Below are 16,281 nucleotides of genomic sequence, written 5' to 3'. Positions count from 1 at the left end.
GATGTTAACGCCACGCACATCACCTCCTCTTCGCCCCACACATCTTAGCACGAGATCAAGCCAAGCCTGCCCCCCCCCCCCGCCATGGAGAAAGCAAGACACATGCAGTAAGCCACACGGAAACAGCATCTGAAAATAAATTACAGGTTTATTAAAGGAGAATCGAACTCGGTGGGTTAGCTTCTGACTACCACAAGTGGGGAGGGGGGTTTCATTTCATCTCCATTTAGACGTCTGAAAGTGACGCCTCCCGTTTCTTGGACAGGAATCCTTTGGCTCATTTACAAAGGGGTGCGCCGGTAAGTACGCCAGCAAGGCGTCCGCAAGGAATAAGACTTTTTTGTTTTTTCTATACAAAGGAAGGCAGAGGGCTCGAACGCAGCCGTGAGGACACGGGGAAGAAGGGGGCACCCCTAGGCATGCCCCCATCACCACAGACAGAGGGACAGAGAGGCCAGTACTGAGCAGAGAGGCGTGAGGTTGGGCGGTTGTAATGGCTGGCCTTGGGAAACCAAGACTCCCTCTCCAGCGAGCTGCTCTAGCGCTGTCGCTGCGTGCCAGGGGAAGAACCCGCTTTCCCCTCTGAAGACCGAGGACAACCAACTGGCCGCTTTCACAGCCAGCGTCTAAGACAGGCCTTTTCCCCACTCGGGAGCCCCGCGGCCCCATCTCTACCCACCCCGACAAGGCGGCACACAGACCGGTGTCAACAAAGCCTGGTTCTCCTGAAGGGCTGGGCTGCTCGGGCTTGAAATCGAGACAAGGAAGAGGCAGGCACACAGGACAGGGCGGGGAAAGGCTTGGCACAAAGTTGCCCCTTAAAGCCCGGCTGGGAAGACTCTGCACCAGGAGCTGGGGGGGGGGGCGGGGAGGCCCGGATTCTGCACTACCCAAAGCCACAATCCGCAACCTGCCGAGATTATGCAAATGTGGGCCCCTTGTTTTGCACTTAGCCGCTGGTGTGGCCCAGAAATCTCACTCCGGCTAGGCTGGCTCAGCCACCCTCTGGCTTGGAAGCCTCGGGGGCCGTTTCCTGACTACCCCCTCTCGTTCCCATCGTCTGCAGAAGGCACCAGGGCAGCCGCCCAGCAAGGGGGGCGATGGCCCGGCTTCAGGATATGGCTTTTCAATTCCAGGGTGCACTTCCACGGAGGGGGCGGGGAAGAGGGACGCAGCGTCCCGAATCCGAGACGCCGGTTCGGTTGGCGCTTTGTGGCCGCGGCCGAGCCAGCAAGCCCGTGGCGGGGGGGGAGGCTGCTGGGAACAGGATGTGCTGCTCTACGGTGCACGCCTCGCAAAGCCCGTGGCCAGGGCAGGAAACAGACGGTGACAACCTCCAGCCCCGATATTGCTTGATTTCATTTTGGAGGGCTCTCAAAGCACTTCCTGTTTCCTCTTTTCTCTCAGCAGTTCTTATGGCACCCCTGCAAGGCGAGGCTGCTGTGGTGGAGGCTAAGGGGGCAGAAAAGCAGCCCCCTAAGAAGTTGGGGGCAGGGGTGGGATTGGAACTGGGGGCCTCCGAAGCTGCACCCTTGGCAGCGACACTGCTCTTGCTCTATGGCCTGCCGAAGCTTCAGGGCTGCCGTTTCCCTTGTGCCCAGGATACAGGCATCTCTGCCGAGGGAGGCACCGTTCCCAACAGGAATCACGGAATACTCTCGGCAAGCTACTGTTATCGTCTTGAAATGAGGAGGAGGAGGAGGAGGCACGATCCGAAGGGAAGGTCTCCTGCACCAGCCCCAACTGTGCTCTTGTTTGGTTCAAGGGTGTGGGTGCAGGAGAACTTCCCGGGGGATCATGCCCCTAGTGCTGAAAGACCACTGAGTGGCTCAGTGCAACCCGAAGCAGCCACGTTGGCACGGGAAACTCAAGAGAGGGTGTGGCTCAGTCCGGCCTGAAGAGGGACGAGGGCTGAGAGTCCGCCCTCAAGTCCGTGTCCTCCGGAGGTAGGGAGGGCGGCAGAGACCTGAAAAACAACCCATCTGCAGGAGGGGAGGGGAGGTGCGAGGCAACTGGAACACCACCAACGGTGCAACCACAAGCACAGAGACAGGCACCGCCACACCATGCACGTTCTGAATTTTTTACATCGCCTGCTGAAAAGCATTAGCACAAGAGGGGAGCAGCCCCGGCAGAGCCAGGCCAAGCAGGGTTTGGGGGCGGAGAGCATTGTCCCCTCTAACAGGAGTTCCCAGATGTTGTTGACTACAACTCCCAGCATTCCCAGCTGCAGTGGCCTTTGGCTGGGAATTAGGGGAGTTGTACTCGGCAACATCGGGGAACCCCTGTTAGAGGGAACACTGGTGGAGGGGATCTTCTCTGCTTGCAGTCACACTGATGCACGAGACCCCTAACTGGCTCCAACCCCGGAGCCGGGCAGCAGCGGCCCAGAAAACCCCAAGGAAGAGCGGCATCAGAACTGCAAGCACGCCAGAGATTCCCAACAGCCTCACCTTTCCCCCTAAGAAAAGCTGCCGGGGCCTCGAAACTCGTCTGGGTGATTTAAAACTTTGGTGTCTGCACTTTTACGGGGTTGGTGCCTCCTGGGTCGCTCTCTGAAGAGGCCCCCGGGTGATCTCTCCACCTGCCCTTCTGGGTTTATACTGCCTCCAAGACGTGCCCAGGAACCAAGCTGCTCTCTCTGTCCATTGCCTACCAGACGGGAGACTTGCTGTCCAGCCTGCTCTGCAGGAAACGTCCCTGTTGAATTCAGCTACCCTCTGCAGAAAGAGGAACCAAGCCTGGATGCCGCTTTCCACGCCCCCAACACGAGACAAAATAAGGCCTCCACACTGGAAAGTCCTCCGCTTATTTCAGGGGTGGGTTCCAAGCCAGGGGAGGAAACCGTTATCCCCTCACATTATTAAGGTTTCCTGCAGATTAGCTTCCGGAAGCAGCTTCCAGTCGGAATACCTGAGCCAAAAACATCACTGATATAGCAATATACATAAACTTTTTTTTTTTAAAGAACCTGCGTTTTTGTTTCTTTTCACATTCTCTCCCTGCATCTCTGCAGATAAGTTAAGAAAATATATATATATATATTTATCTCACGACAGATGCTACTTTCCACCCAAACCAGCCACCTCTGCACTGGGCTTCTCCACAATTCACCGACGGGAACAGGCGCCCCCAGATTATTCAAAGTGCTCTGCAAAAATTAAGACGCCGCCCTGGGCAACGCTTCTGAAACGTTAAGTCTGTCGTTTTGCCAGGGGTGTGGGGGGGGGGGCGACATGGCAGGAAACACACACACACACCCCGGGGCTTGGAATGAGACTGGCGAACCACCGACAAGCTGCATGTTTGATCTGGAATGAAAGTATCAATTTCTCCGGTTTATTGCCTCTACCCTGCGGACATCGGAAAGGCGCATACAAATGGAATGATGTTAGACGGCCGGGGGGGTTCTTGGCATACCTGAAGGAGCCTCCTCAGACCCAAAGCAATCTACAAGGCGGTGGATCTCGGCAGGGCCGACACCAGCCCTGCCTCGCCCACCAGCCCTGGCGTAGGCGGGGCTCCTCCCCCTCACTGCAAGAAAGCCACTGGCCATCCCTGGCTTCCGTGCCCAAGTCTTGGTGGCGAAGGGGAGAGACGACACAAGGGCAGACGGCGGCGGCTGGGCTGGACGCTTCCCCTGGGCCACCCAAGCCTCCTTTCCGAGGCGCCGCCTGGCGGGAAACGCACCCACAACATCCTGCGCCTTTCTCTCTCCGGACCCCAACGGGTCGGGGCGCGGTCAAGGCCGGGGGAGATGGCGTGTGCCCCCGTCCCCTTTATGCCGACGGCCAGATAGGAAGCGGGTGAGCCTCCGTGTTGAAGACGTACTTGTCCAGGTTGATCAGGTCGACGTCGTCCGAGAAGAGCAGGAAAAGGTACTTGAGGGTTTCGCTCAGGAAGAAGCTCTCCATCTTGTCTCTCGGCTCCGGGTTGCTGGGGCTCTGGACGTTGTTGATGGACGTGTAGCCGCCTGTAGCGACCTGGACGGGAGGACACCGAGAGGGCCGATACGTCTAGAGGGCCCGTACGGACATGCCCCCTTTGCCAAGTTCCCCCTTTGCCAAGTTCCCCCACGTCTCCCCAATCGTGGTGAAAAGGAGCTCAGGGTGGGGAGGATTCAGCCCGTAAGAACTGCCTGCTGGATCAGGCCCAAGGAGGCCCATCTAGTCCAGCCTCCTGTTTCGCACAGTGGCCCACCAGACGTCTCTGAGAAGCCCACAAGCAGGAGATGAAGGCGCGCCCTCTCTCCTGCTGCTGCTCCCCTGCCACTGGCATTCACAGGTAGACCACTCCGGACACGGAGGTTCCATTCAGCCGTCGTGGCTAACAGCCCTTCGTAGACCTCTCTCCCTCCTCCCAGGCAGGCCCTGCGCTCTGGCCTCTTGGATGTTCACAGCACATCCTTCCTGCCAGCTGAGAAGCAGTTGCAACACACAAGAGCGCCCCACCCACCCACCCGCCCCAGATCTAGGCCCTTCCAAAGCAGGCACAACAGCCGGGAGGCTGGCTTTACCCGGGTGTACTTATTGAAGCTCTCCAAGATTTCCCAGCCCCAGTCCTGGTACTTCTTGTCGCCAGTGAAGCGATAGAGGTAGAAAAGGCTCTCCACCGTCTCTGGGCGCAGGAGGTTGTGTCTGTCGGCAGTCTGGGGGAGGAAGACACAAGGATAAAAGGATTCGAGGAAGGAGCAGTTTCACAGGAGGCTGCCTGCCACCGAGTCAGACCCTTAAGCCATCTAGCTCAGGATTGTCTGCACTGACTGGCAGCAGCTTCTCCAGGGTTCCAGGCAGGAATCTCTCTCCCAGCCCTGTCTGGAGATGCTGCCGGGGAGGGAACCAGGGACCTTCTGCATGCCAAGCAGAGGCTCTGCCCCTGAGCTAGAGGGGCCCCATCCAGAGATCGCACCGGAGGCAGGAGGGTTTCTTTCAGGAGAGAACGCTCAGGAGGAGCAGCCTGCGATGGGAAGGGGGGAGCGCGGAGGCCGCCGAGGCCGCCCGCGGAGCTGCTCACCTTGATCTCCACGTCCTTCTGGTCCTTCTGGGCGTGCATGTTGAAGTGGACGATCTCGGGGCTCAGGCCCGTCTCGACCTGGGCGTACATCTGGTAGCAGGTTTCCGCCAGCTCCAGGGCCAGGTCCATGTGATCGGCGGGGAGTCCGTTGTGAGCCCCGAGAGCCAGGGCCCCCGGCAGGAAGCAGACCAGGTGGTCCTGCACAAAACACACACACGTGTCACGGGGGGAGTGAGAGGGAGCAGCCTCCCCCAAGACGCTGTGCAGAGCGGCTGCCTTCCGGGAACTGCTTCCACCTCCGTCCTCCCGCTGAGGAAGCCTGGTCCATTGGGCACAAAGCCCACGCACGGAGCAGAGGGGCAGGCAGCCTCCGTGGGGCGTTGGCGGGCCATCAGTAACAAAACCTCGTCTCCCCCCAGAAAGCAGCTTGAAAACCACCGCGCCACTACACCGACAGGCACCGCGTATGTGAACCGGCCGGGAAAATTCCTCCAGGCAGTTCCGGGGAGAAGAGCACCAAGCCGTGACCAGCTTGGAGGAGGAGCAGCAAGTTACCACGCAGGTCTGTTTTCAAGACCCACAGCCTGCCGCTCTGACAGAGACAGACGTGGACGGAGTTGGGTTACGCTGCGGGGGAGCAAAGTGGACTCTGCACATGCTCAGAAACACTCTTCCGCACCACTTCATACCAGCAGGTTAATGAAGTCACCTTTGGGCAGGCCACTTGCCTGCTTGTCAGGGGCAAGTTCCCCTCAGCCCTCTGGCAAGTAGGGGACTCAGCACCACACAGATCTCATCATAGGAACAGAGGAAGCTGAAATGTACCGAATCAGACCCTGGGTCCATCAAGCTCAGTATTGTCTACACAGACTGGCAGCGGCTTCTCCAAGGCTGCAGGCAGGAGTCTCTCTCCCAGCCCTATCTCGTCGGAGATGCTGCCAGGGAGGGAACTGGGAACCTTCGGCTCTTCCCAGACCCAGCGCGGCTCCATCCCCTGTGGGGAATCTCTTACAGGGTTCACACATGCAGACTCCCATCCAAATGCAAACCAGGGTGGACCCTGCTTAGCTAGGGGGACAAGCCATGCTCACTGCCACAATGGCACAGCGGGGAAGTCACTTGCCTAGAGAGCCAGAGGTTGCCGCTTCGAATCCCCAGTGGTACATTTCGATGGGAAACACCTATACTGGGCAGCAGCGATCTAGGAAGATGCTGAAAGGCATCATCATCTCACACTGCGTGGGAGGAGGCCATGGCCAACCCCTCCTGTATTCTACCCAAGACAACCACAGGGCTCTGTGGGCGCCAGGAGTCGTCACCGACCCGACGGCCCCCTTCACAACCACAGGACCATCCTCCCCAGCGCCCTCCTCTCCACGCCTGAGAAGGCCAGAAACAGCAGGGACCCTTCCTGAGCAGCAGGCGCTCAGGGCTCCCCCGGTTTCTTGCCCTCTCCATCTCCCAGGGCAAGGAGCAGAAGGTCCCGCTTCCCTCCTCCTGCCTGTGTGCCAGAAAAGGATCTGACTGGGGGCAACCACAGCCAGAGAGCGCAGCCTCAAAGGGCGGCCCCCTGGCTGGAAGGACTTTTCTGCTGAACCAGCGATCACGCAAGGCCTCATGAAGAGGGGCCATGGGAGAAGAAGCCCTCCCTGGCGTTACCATTTTAGCGCTGAAGCGGCCGTGAGCGAGCTCGCCGACGAAGGTCAGCCTTTTCGGCTGGGACTTCCGGAGAAGATGCATCTTCACCCCCTCGATGCCTTTCACGTAGTCTTCCAGGAGCCTGCCGGGTGAACACACGGCAGTTTTTACGTCTGCGGCTGCTGGGAGAGCCGAGGCAAGAGGCCATTCTTATCTGCGCCCTTCACATCCACTGATGGGGGATGTAGTTTAACAGCAGCAGGCGTGCCAACGGTCACCACTGCTTTTATCGGATGTGCATCCATCCCGTGCCAAGCTCCACCCTCCACCCTCTGAAGCAAGGAAAGGAAAGAAAAAGGGACCCAGCTTAGGAGGGTCATTAAAGTCTTGTGAGTAGCGGACGTGCAAAAGGCAGCCAGCCGGGCAGGCGCCCAGCCCAGCCCAGCCCAGCCCAAGCACCCCTCCAGTCGCTGCGGCTGCTGCTGTCTATTTCACGTTTCTCTTTAGCCTGGGAGCCCTTTCAGGACAGGGAAGCATCTTTCGGTTGTTTATTTTTCCGGGCAAACGGCTTCGAGAGCTTTGCTGGAAAGCGGTATATACCTATCTGCAGCGGGATCCGTCATTTATTGATTTGAAATATTGACATCCTGCCCCTTTGGCACACGGTTGCTAAACACCCACCCACACACACACACCCTTTACAGCTAGGCACAATCAGACTCCCAGACCACTCAGCACACGGAGGGCTTCAGCTTCCACGCCGGCGGCTCTCCTCCTTGTGCAGCGGACCAAGAGGAAGCACGAGGAGAGAGCCGGGACTCACTCGTTTTCTTTCTTGCCCCCCTGGATCCACTGCTTGAGCAGGTACTCGTAGTAGCTGTCTGCTCGGGCCCCCAGGGTGTAGACCCCCAGGTGGGTGAACTGCCCGCTGTTGGTGTTGATGAACATGGGCACCAGGCCGTCGTTCTTGCCGGGGAGGGTGTGGACGTGCTTCATCACTCCGTCCACGGCGTTCTGCGGGAAGAAACAAGCAGCGAGGGGTTGCCGTGGGCTGGATTCTGAGGGGCAGGGGGAAAGGCTGAAGGATCTCTCCGCTGCGTTCAGCTTTTGACCACGGCCAGCGGGATGGTCCCAGGAAGACCGCAGGGAGGGTGGGAAGGCAACAGCACCCGGCGGTCCCTAGCACCAGGCATTCAGAGATAGACTGCTCCTGAACAAGGGAGCACCAATCAGCTCTCCTGGCTCAAGTCCCTGAAAGACCTTGCCCGGGGCATCAGGAAGGGAAAGAGGCCCCAGCCTCCGAGCGGGAGCCAAGGGCTCCACCGATACCTGGAACTTCTCTTCACCGGTGAGGCGGGAGAGCTCCCGGAACTCCAGCTGGATGCTGGTGACTTCGGCCACGGTGCTGTCAGACGTCCAGCGAGGAGGGTGGGCCGTGCCCCGGCCGATGTTGACGTCTGAAAAGGGGATCTTGGACGGGGTGTTGAAGGCCGGCATGAGCCTGCTCCCTATGTCTTTCTGAAGAGCCAAGAAAGAATTCACAACAGACATATGAATGAGATAGAGAGAGAAGTTATAGGGACAGAGGAAGCCGCCGTCTACTGAGTCAGACCATCGGTCCATCTCGCTCAGTCTTGTCTTCACAGACTGGCAGCGGCTTCTCCAAGGTTGCAGGCAGGAGTCTCTCTCCGCCCTACTTGGAGATGCTCCCAGGCAGCAAACACAGGCAGCTGCCTTATACCCAGTCAAACCTTTGGCCCATCAAGCTCAGGATTGTCTACCCTGACTGGCAGCAGCTCTCCAGAGTTTCAGGCAAGAATCCCTCCCAGCCCTCCCCGGAGATGCTGCTGCTGCTGCCGCCGCCAGGGAGGGAACCGGGACCCCCCTGCATGCCAAGCAGAGGCTCCGCCACTGCCCTGTGGCCCCAGCCCCCAAATCCTCGGCTTTGGCCGTCTCCTATTCTTCTTCCCTGTGACGCTTCCGCTCGCGGCTTCTTCCCCCTCCAAGCCACCTCGGATATTTCTGCCGGGGGAACAGCAGCGCCATCATCCGCCACCCGCGGGGGAAACAGGCAGGGGGCTGGGCAGGGCCTTTGCCCTGGGACCGGGAGGGGCAGGGGCCCCACTCACGGCTTTTTCGAGGAAGAGGCTGTCCCCGGAGAGGTGGTAGGTGCTCAGCAGGCCGCCCAGGATGCGGATGGCGCTCTCAAAAAGGTTGACGTCCACGTTCTTGTCGAAGTTGAGGTGGGTGGCGACCCAGGCCCGGGCTTCCTGGAACTCTGCACCAGAGGGGGGGGGGCACAGGGTCAGCCCACACAACCTGAAAGCCCGGGGGTGGGGGGGTGGGGGGGTTAGGGACGGTGCCCTCGGACAGGGGACAAGCAGCGGCATTCTGGGGGAGAGGGCGGCACGTCGGCATTGAGAAGGAGGGCAGCTGGTCTTGGGGCAGCAAGCAGGAATGGTCCCCCTGGCTCAGCAGGCTCTGCCCTGGTTGGCATTTGGAGGGGGGACTGCAGGTGTCAGCACTGTCGGGATATCCCCCTCAGGGGGTCATGGGGCCATAAGCCCCAGTGCAGAAGGCCCCAGGTCCCCTCCCTGGCAGCATCTCCGGGTGGGGCCGGGCGGGACTCCTGCTTGAAGCCTTGGAAAGCGGCTGCCAGTCGGAGTAGGCCGTCCTGCGCTCGACGGGCCAAGGGTCTGGCTCAGTAGGCGGCAGCTTCCAGAGCTGCCCGAGGGGAGCAGCTGTGCCGGCCACCCGGCCGGCCTAGCCCCAGCCACGGGGAGTCCCGGGGGCCATCCCAGAGCAGCTCCGAGCAGGACGGGTCTGTGGAGCCATGCGGAGCAAGCCGTCCCTCCCTGGGATGCCAGCGGGCCAGTCCTGGCTCAGGGGGCCCCGAAGGTGCAGCCCCTCCCGTGGCTAGGCCCACCTGGTGTGCTGCGCTGGGGGTCCGGAATGGCCACGCGCCCCCAGCCACGCCGAAGCAGAGGCCATCTGCACCTCCCAGCCCCTTCTGGCCACACGGCCACTCTCCTGCCCTTCTGCAGCCAAAGGAAGAAACCCCCCTCCCGCCTCCCCACGCCCCCCAGGCAGGGCCACTGGCACAGCGGGGGGGGGGGCCGCCTCGGGAAGACCCACCTGCCTTCAGGCCCAGGATCCACATGGTGTCCAGGGCGTCGATGAGCGTCAGGCCCAGGCCGAACCACTCGCCGTACGACTTGGAGACGGGCTTGAGCTCGTCGTGGCCCCAGGAGAACTCTCTGTAGGCCTTCCAGGCATGGCGGAAGGCTTCGATCACGGCCAGCTGGCGCTCGTTGAGGGGCACTGAGGGGTGGGGGGCGGGAGGGTCAGCTGCGGGGCAGCAAGGCCGCCACCCCGAAACCAAGGGGCCCTCCGGACCAGGGGGAGGCAGCCCGAGCTCTCCAGCAGCTGCTGGACTACAACTCCCATCAGCCCCCGCTGCAGAGCCACGATGGCCCACCCCCGTCCCAGGCCCTCCCTTTCCCTCCACGCAGGGACAGTCACAGCACCTGGAGTGGGGCAAGAGGGGCCATGCTGCAGATCTGCAAGGTCTTGGGACCAGTGTGTTCCCAGAGGCCCTGGACTACAACTCCCAGCATCCCCAGCTGCAACGCCCTTTGGCTGTGGATGCTGGGAGTTGCAGTCAACAGCCTCTGGAAAGCCCCGTCACGGCGGCCAGGGCCCGGGACCCCACGCTAGCTCAGAGGCAGGCAACCGGGGCCCATGATGGGAGTTGTAGCTCCACCAGGGCTGGGAAGCCAAGGCCGCCTATCCCAGGGCAAGCATCTGCATATTCCAGACAGGGACCACGAGTCTGCCGGGGGGGCACGAGAGGAAACCCCACAAGGGCTGGGCGTGCAGGGGAGGAGAGAGCCGAGGCTGCGGGGCTCTGCTCTGACCTGGCTCTTTGGGCTCTTCGGACACGGCCGGCGAAGGTTTGTCCGGCTCCTTGACTTTGCGGGAAGGGGGTTCCGGGCTCTGCTCCGTATCAATCACGGCTCCTCGCCACCTGCAAAGGACAGATCCTTCAACAACGCTGGGCACAGACACACACACACACACACAGCTAAGTGCTGCCGATACGGCAACAGACCTGCGACAGACAACCAGCAAGATAAACCAGGACTGGAAGCATCTCCTGGTGCCCTCCGGTGCCACCCCCAAAACCCAACCCCTGGCCCCAGGATTGCCACGGCGCCTCCTTTTCCTCGGTCTGCAGCTGGAGCTGGTCTGGCGGCAAGAAGCATGAAGGTTCCCTTGTGCAAAGCAGGGTTTGCCTTGGTTGACACTGGAGGCCAGCGGCACGTCAACCTGCCTGATGACGGACTTCTCCGTTTTGTGCTCTCTCTCCACCTGGGCAGGTTCCTGCTCCACTTTGGCTGCTTCCTCTTGGGTCTTCGTCGTGTCTTTCTGAGGTGGTCGGATCTGCAGATGGGGGGGTCCCCGCCGGCCAGGAAGCTGCTTGGGGGGTTTCTAAAGGGCAGAGGAAGCAAAGCAAAACCATCGTGATGCCTCACAAATGCAGCATTGGATCAACGAAGGTTGTTAACAGACGGAGATTCTCCCGTTTGCCTTTGGGAGCTGAAATGGCCCCCGGGCACAGAAGACTTCACTCCCTCTTTTTAACCGTTTGAAATTTGCAATCTCCGGTTCCCTGAAGGTCTCTTCCACTTTGTATCTGAATGCCAGAGGTACAAAGACTTCTGTGCAAAGTGCATCCATCCATGCACTTCAAAGGTGGGGGGTATCCTCCTCAAGATAACTTCTCGTTTTTGCTGACAGATACTATCAAGGATGTCACATTTAGGACAGCAAAAGTTCTTGCGCAAGCATTAATACTCCATTTCAAAGCTGAGGAAAATGCTATGGGTTACAGATTATGGACCAGTGCAGAGTTTGGGTGTCTCCCTGGTGTCGGGATTTACCAGTATGATGAATATTTATAGGCTGCTTTTCAACTCAGGTTCCCAAAGCGGTTTACATAGATACAAATAAGTAAAATGACTCCCTGTCACCAAAGGACTTGCAATCGAAAAAAGAAATGTAAGATAGCAATAAACCAGCAACAGCCACTGGAGGGAATCGGCCAATTGCTCTCCCCTTACTCAATAAAGAGAATCACCACTTTAAAAAGGTGCCTCCTTGCTCATTTAGCAGAGGATTTCTGTAACAATTTGCAATGCTTCTTAACTTTCCGTGTGTGTGGCTTGCTTCCTTGTTTTATGGTGGACTAGTCTGATGGCTAGTAATGACCCCCAACAGCCCTGGGCAGGGTCCCACAGTGAGCAGGATGTGCCCCTAAGTCTTCTAGGGGTGGAGAGCTCGTCTTGTGGCAGCAAGCATGAATTGTCCCCTTTACTAAGAAGGGTCTGCCCTGGTTGCATGTGAATGGGAGACTTGATGTTTGAACACTGGAAGATCCTTCCCCTCAGGGGATGGAGCCGCTCTGGGAAGAGCAGAAGGTTCCAAGTTCCCTCCCTGGCAGCATCTCCAGGTAGGGCTGGGAGAGACGCCTGCCTGCAACCTTGGAGAAGCCGCTGCCAGTCTGGGTAGACAATCCTGAGCTAGATGGACCAAGGGTCTGGCTCAGTATATGGCAGCTTCCTAAGTTCTGCAACTGGCAAGAGTTCTTCCAAGGACCAGAAAACATGGACAGTTCTAAGATGGCCAACGTAGCACCAAGAAGGTGCCAGCCGCAGGATACGAACCCACCCTGTGTGTCAGGCTGCTATTCCCGCCTACCCCAATCCTGTCAACGCTCACAAAAAGGTAGAAGAAAACATGCATTACTTGAAGTGAAAAATCTGGGTAATCCCCAAGGTTGGCGTCCGCTTTCTTGGGTATCGGCAGAACAGCCTGGTTGGCTGGTTTCAAGCCAGGGACCTCCTGGTCGGCCTTCTGCTCCTCCGAGGCTCTGCTGGTTAGGCCTGTGGAGAGCAAGTGACTGCAGTGAACGTCACGCCTACACAACACGCTTCCACAAAAGCAGCAGCAGTCCTGGGCTAGCAAAGGCACTCCGTGTGTGCCTGTGACTCCCACCACCACACTTTGAATGCAAAAAGGTTCAGGGCTGGTTTTTCCTGGGGGCCGTGATGTGAAAGAGACTGCAGAGCTGGGCGCACAATAGACTAATCGTTTGACTTTAAAAAGAGGAAGGCGGCACCCTTTAAACTAACAAATATTTTAATGCTTGAGCCTTCATGGGTTATAACCCGCCCACTCAGATGCAGCAAGGATGGTCAGTCACAGGCAGGTAAGGACCAGCCTTCTGTAAACATTTAAAGAGACATCAACAATGCATCAGTGGTTTTACGCATACCACGTAGCAAAGGAGATAAATTGCCCACTCCGTGTCTCTGTAATGTGCATAACATCCATAGCTTATTATTTTTATATTTAAATCTAACGCTTGTGCTTTTAATTGTGCATTAACTGCACATGGTTTTTAATTAGATTGTAAACCACATTGGGGTTATTTTCAATGAGAGGAGGTATATAAACTCAACAATAAATAAATAAAATTCCTATTCAAAAGAGACTGACATAATCAAGTTTTATTATATGTTCTGGTTCAGCTGTTTCACAGCGGCTGCGACCTTATGGCAGCGGAGAGCTGGTCTTGTGGTAGTAAGCATGAATTGTCCCCTTTGCTAATTCCTGGAAGATCTTCCCCTTAGGAGATGGGGCCGCTCTGGGAAGAGCCTCTCTATGCTTGCATGCAAAAGGTTCTAGGTTCCCTCCCTGGCACAGAGGGCTGAGAGGGAATCCTTCCTGCTGCCAGTCTGTGAGGACAGTACTGAGCTACATGGACCAAGGGTCTGACTCAGTGCATGGCAGCTGCCTATGTTCCTATGTCTGGGAAAAGTAAAATGTTCAGCAACAGGCTTCCTGGTATTTTGGGTCCTAATATCTGGCTTATGTCCCTTTCAACTGCTGTCTCCGTATAATAACCACCATCTAAAATTCGTTCCCACTTCCACAACTAGAGCTCCCTCGAAAAAACAGAAGAGGTCATCTTTAACTTTGCCCTGCTGACCACAAGGTGCCCTTCGCGGCATTCAGGTGACCCTGCCTTTTTATCAGCCAAGGCCACACACCTAAACACGGTTAGTAAGCCCACCGGGACCCAGTGGGGCTTACTTCTGAGCAGACCTGCCCGGGATGGCTACTAATTTAAAATGATTCATTAATGCAATTAATGATTAAGCTCAAGTTTGGACACGGAAGCCAAAGGTTGGGGACCTACTCTTCCAGGGTTCAGCCATGTTTGCGTATGTGATGACACCGCAGACCGCCAGAAAGGCAAACAGGAAGAGGATCACGCTCCGCTGGAGACGGGACAGCTGCTTCCATTTCTGAGAGAGAAACGACGTTACAGGAAGTCAGAAGGAATCTTTCGCCCGTGACGGGGAGTGCGCTGGCGTCTCAGGGCCTGCATACACCTTTTCGCAAGCTGCGATGGGCAGTACCGGGTTTGGGCTCCAGATCAAGCAGCAAAAAGGCCGTGCCCAGCAGTGACCAATTGTTGCTGTTTTTTAAAGGATTGTTACCCGGCCTTTCCCAGTGGTTCACGGAGGCTTCCAAAAACAATACACTACGCAATTACAAAATGCAATTAGATTCCAGAAACAAAACAACAAAAGTTATCAAACAGTGTAAACACATTCTCCAAAGCACCCTAAAAAACCCAATCATACAGAGAGAAAGCAGCAGCAAGAGGCATAAACAACAACATATCCGTGGTGCTTTTCAGCATAAGCACTAAAGACAAGCCCTTGCCCCACTGAGGTTGCAATGAGGCCCCTGGGAAGAGGAAAGGATGCCAAGGGAAGAAGAAGGGGGGGGGAATGCAATCACACATACTTAGGACTGGGATCTAGTTATGCAGGATGGCATGGGGGCCAAAAGAAAGGGCTGAAGACAACAGCCCCCTCCTGATTGCTCCAGAATACTGGAGGGTCCATGGAACCATCCTGGCTAATAGCTAAGAGGGTGGGTTTAGGGGGTTTGAAAGAAGAGAAAGCAGCATTGCTTACCAGATTAACGCACGGCCATGCAAAGCTCAAAGGAAGCAAAATAACCACGCCTGATCTTACACATCCTCGCAACTGCCCTGATTTGACAATACCTGGAACTCCAACTGCCTTGTCTTACACAAGAAAGTGCCAGAGGCTTCCCTTACGAAAGACAATGTTGTTCTCTGCCTTCACCTCTGTTGTTCCCCATCGCCTGGGCCTGAGAGCGGCAGCTGCAGAAGGGAAGGCAGCTAATTCTCTGCCCCACGTGGATTCCTCCAAGGGGAATTGCACAGCGGCCTTGTTTCCCCCCCTGCCACGCTTCAGGGGCCTCTCTTGTTTTGCTGCCATTTTTCAGTGGGGTGAAAAAGGCACTTTATACATGCCCTGGAAGGACGCTCCTTCCTTTTCATCTCTTCCAAGGCTACCAGAAGTCTGTTTTGGAGATCAAGCCTAACACATTGCATTGCGCGCGCACACCCTTCTCCCTGGGAGGGATCCAGGGCTTTTTAGTGATGATTTTCCCATCACTTCTTCACTACCACTAAATGTTTAATTTCTGTGCCCATCAGAACCCCAAAAGCAGTTGAAATGGGTTGCCAGTCCTACAAAGGAGACCCAGAAATCCACCGGCAGGGTTGCCCCCCCCCCGACCCGTTTATTGCTAGCAGGGACTAAGCACCTTTAACAGACGCAGGGCAGAATGCCAACAGGTGCAGCTTTCCCAAGAAGAGAGATGCAGTGATTGGGTGGGCGGCGGGGGGGAAAAACAGCTGTTGGACCTGCTAGATTTCAGAGTGCAGCTATTCAAGGCCCAGGACGCCCTGCCAGAACTGCAAAAAAGGGACGGCACAAATATAGAGCTGCCCAGCTGGCACTGCGGAGGCGAAAACAGGAGGAAAGAGCAGTTCTGCCAGCTCGCTGGTCCCCCCTACCCGCCTGCCACACTGCAGAGCTGCCCTTTTTCATCCCCTGAGAACAACCATCCTGGCAAGCCGGGCCTTAAAAGGGCAGCATGCCCAGGCAGGAGTCCAACAGGTGCGGCTTTCCCTCCAAACTGGGCAGTGGTGGAGGAGGGGGAAGCTGTACCTGTTGGGCCCCTGCCTTGCAGGGATTCAAAGTCCAAGACTTACTGTTTGGTTTCGGAAGCGGCGGGGGAGTGAAAAGTGCAGCCACCCCCGCAGAAAAAACAACATCAAAAAAACCCACCACCCATTCTCCGTTTTGCGGTCGCCGCCCCCTCCCCGGGGAGCGTCAGGCGCAGCGCGGCAGTTCCCACCCCGGCCGGCAGAGGGCACAGCGCGACGGCGGCAGCCCCTGATCCCCCTCCCCGCTTGCCCCGCCCGCCAGGGGGCGCCGCGGAGCCGCTCTACCCCCCTCCGACTCTATGGCTCACCCGCAGGCAGGAGCGCCTCCGCCAGGCCTTGCTGTTGTTGTAGCCTCCCCCCTCGACCCCTCCGAGGGTCACCGAAATGAAATCCCGGCGGGGCGGCGGCGAAGCCGAGTACATGGCGGCAGAAACAGCGAGCGACGCTCCCTCAGGAGCCGAGGGCCGCCATGACTCCTCCCGCCGCTGCCCCGCCCATAGAGACGGGAG

General features: G+C 57.7%; 1 protein-coding gene across 4 annotated transcripts in view; it reads right to left on the bottom strand.

Annotated features, from left to right (window-relative positions):
* MAN1B1 (mannosidase alpha class 1B member 1) overlaps window positions 1–16,281 on the bottom strand; it is an 18,015-nt gene extending 1,734 nt beyond the window's left edge. The window contains exons 1-13 of one of the 4 annotated variants that reach the window (XM_053281879.1): window positions 16,081–16,281; window positions 13,916–14,024; window positions 12,460–12,596; window positions 10,985–11,142; window positions 10,569–10,678; window positions 9,787–9,972; window positions 8,781–8,929; window positions 7,981–8,169; window positions 7,475–7,665; window positions 6,673–6,793; window positions 5,014–5,211; window positions 4,517–4,648; window positions 3,832–3,983 (exon numbers count right to left, since the gene is read on the bottom strand). In XM_053281879.1, the coding sequence (XP_053137854.1) occupies window positions 3,832–3,983; window positions 4,517–4,648; window positions 5,014–5,211; window positions 6,673–6,793; window positions 7,475–7,665; window positions 7,981–8,169; window positions 8,781–8,929; window positions 9,787–9,972; window positions 10,569–10,678; window positions 10,985–11,142; window positions 12,460–12,596; window positions 13,916–14,024; window positions 16,081–16,194 (1,946 nt within the window). In that variant the 5' untranslated portion in view covers window positions 16,195–16,281. Of the gene's footprint in view, window positions 1–130; window positions 3,984–4,516; window positions 4,649–5,013; window positions 5,212–6,672; window positions 6,794–7,474; window positions 7,666–7,980; window positions 8,170–8,780; window positions 8,930–9,786; window positions 9,973–10,568; window positions 10,679–10,984; window positions 11,143–12,459; window positions 12,597–13,915; window positions 14,025–15,817; window positions 15,996–16,080 lie in introns of those variants that run through there. The other 3 variants (XM_053281878.1, XM_053281880.1, XM_053281881.1) reach the window with 3 other exon arrangements.

The sequence above is a fragment of the Hemicordylus capensis genome, chromosome 17 (genome assembly GCF_027244095.1).
Source record: "Hemicordylus capensis ecotype Gifberg chromosome 17, rHemCap1.1.pri, whole genome shotgun sequence".
NCBI classification, from domain to species: Eukaryota; Metazoa; Chordata; class Lepidosauria; order Squamata; family Cordylidae; genus Hemicordylus; species Hemicordylus capensis.
The sequence above is the reverse complement of the archived record's forward strand: the minus strand, read 5'-3'. Positions and strand labels throughout refer to the sequence as shown.